Raw genomic sequence first — 2500 nt, forward strand, 5'->3', positions numbered from 1 at the left:
CAAAGGAATGTGGGGAAAGACAAGCGAATATAGGGAATGGGAATCGGGGAAAGAATATGAGGAGGAATGAGAAAGTATATAATAACAGGAGGAAAAAGGAAATAATAAAGAATGGCCGTAATAGATGTAGGAATATGAGGGATAGGAACAAAAGGTATGAAAAAGAATGGAAAGGAATGAAAAGGGGAATAGTGAATAGGAGGAAGAATAGGAACCTGATGGAGGTGAACAGTCAATACACTGGGAATTGGGAACACATGAGTAAGAAGGAAAACAGAAAAAAGAGGGACAGGAGTAGGAGGAATGGAGATGGAGTTTGAAGAAAAAGCTATTAATAGAAATAGCGCAGTGGGGATCCTCTTCCTCCTCCTCCTCCTCCCCTCCTCCTCCTCCTCCTAATAATAATAATAATTAGCACCAAGCTCCAGAGTGAGAGACCTTATGTATGTATGTATGTATAACTGTGAGATTTTGCTTGTATGTATGAGTGCACGTATGTATGTATCCTCTCCTTCGCCGACAAAACCCCTTTACAGAATCAGCACTAGGAGGCTCCCGTGTGGGAGAACTGACGTATGTATGCATGTTTGTGTGCATGCCAGTATGTACAGGTATGTGCGTATGTGTCTGTCCAAAACATGATCAGAAAACCTAACAATCATCCGATACCAACACGTCCCTACATCATCCGCGACGGACAACCCGATATCATCCAACATTAGACAACTCTACATCACCCGACGGCAGACAACCCTAAATCAACCAGCGTTACCTCTCAACCCTTTATACATTATCCTGGCCAACCCCACAAATCAACTCTCGCCCCCTCTCTCTCTCTCTCTCTCTCTCTCTCTCTCTCTCTCTCTCTCTCTCTCTCTCTCTCTCTCTCTCTCTTTGGTCTTCAGCTCTCTCTTTTGTAACAAGCCAGAGCTAACATCAATTAAATGTAATAAAATGGAGCATTCTCTCTCTCTCTCTCTCTCTCTCTCTCTCTCTCTCTCTCTCTCTCTCTCTCTCTCTCTCTCTCTGTGGTCTTCAGATCTCTTTTGTAACAAGCCAGAACTAACATCAATTAAATTTAATAAAATGGAGAACTTCAGTTTCTCTCTCTCTCTCTCTCTCTCTCTCTCTCTCTCTCTCTCTCTCTCTCTCTCTCTCTCTCTCTCTCTCTCTCTCTACTGATTACTTTTGTTAGTAACCCAAAACTGACATTATATTAAAGCAATAAAGCGGAGGTAGATATCAAAAAATTATAATGCACTGAATTGTTTACTTACGTCGGATAACACGAATTGAAGGCGATTTCCCACTCTCTCTCTCTAAAAGTGAATGAAAATACAATGAATCGAAAAGTTCTATCTACACGCTGATTTTTTTAATATATATATATATATATATATATATATATATATATATATATATATATATATATATATATATATATATTATATATACAGTATATGTTAGTCATCGATCTATTTCATTTGAGGCACTTCGGAGATAGCTTAGACCAGTATTTCAACACAGAAGGAAACCAGCTCTTTCTCGCTTCAAGTCTGAAGCTGGAAACGCTTGTGGACAGAGTCAGCAGAAACAAACCCAAAAGTCTCCAAAGGGAAACCGCCCTGCAGAGAGAGGCAAGTTAGACGAAAAGGTGATAAATAAATAAACGTGAAGGAATAGAAAAGGTGATAAATAAATAAATGTGAGGAAACTGAACATACAACCGATACACCTGAATTCAGACGTTAGCAGAAAGCAGGAATAAATTTGCTCCTTTCTTCACAAACATTTGGAGATCAGAAGATTCCACAACTACTCTAGGCATCTATTCCATATTTCAGTTGTAGTCAAAATAAAAATCGTCGACAGAAGGTTTCTTCAAATTACCTTGTGGTTCATTTAGTTTGTCTTCTCTCTCTGACTCTCTCTCTCGCCTTCGTAAGTTTACAGCACAGACCCTCTCAGTATTGGCTCTGTGTAGCCTATTTTGACTTTTACTTTACTCTCTTTGTTTATCCTCATCTCTGGTGACAGATTCTATTTTGAGATGTTTCTGTTTTTAAACGTGTTTCTTTTTAACCTTGTTACTGTTCCGTACACTCACGCACGTGTGTTTGTGTGGTTGTGAGCAAACAATCATACATACATTATGGTTTTGTATCACTATGGCGACACATACGCATTTATAAGCTGGCTATACAATATATATAGTTAAAAACTGTCCAGAAATCTCTTTGGCCTTTGATGAACATTAAAAAGATAATTATATTTCGAATTAGCTTGGAAATGACTGGAAAAATTCTCATGTCACATCATGGTATTTTATATGTAATGAATATAATGATTTTCTATACGTGATATTATTATTATTATTATTATTATTATTATTATTATTATTATTATTATTATTATTATTATTATTATTGCAGGCATGCATATGGTTTGTGGAGCCACTTCTAAGTAATTCATTAACGACATGTGTTTTTTTTTATAAAAT

The 2500-nt window shown here is 37.1% G+C and overlaps 1 protein-coding gene across 9 annotated transcripts in view; it reads right to left on the minus strand.

Moving 5' to 3' along the window:
- The window catches only part of LOC136846457 (dachshund homolog 2-like), a 196412-nt gene that overhangs the window by 159465 nt on the left and 34447 nt on the right, over positions 1–2500 (minus strand). The window contains exon 2 of one of the 9 annotated variants that reach the window (XM_067117246.1): positions 1278–1319. The exons of the other annotated variants lie outside the window; for them this stretch is intronic. Coding sequence (XP_066973347.1) covers positions 1278–1319 — 42 coding nt within the window. The remainder of the gene's footprint in view (positions 1–1277; positions 1320–2500) is intronic. 9 annotated transcript variants of the gene reach the window in all.

This window comes from Macrobrachium rosenbergii, chromosome 15 (assembly GCF_040412425.1).
Source record: "Macrobrachium rosenbergii isolate ZJJX-2024 chromosome 15, ASM4041242v1, whole genome shotgun sequence".
Classification (NCBI taxonomy): domain Eukaryota; kingdom Metazoa; phylum Arthropoda; class Malacostraca; order Decapoda; family Palaemonidae; genus Macrobrachium; species Macrobrachium rosenbergii.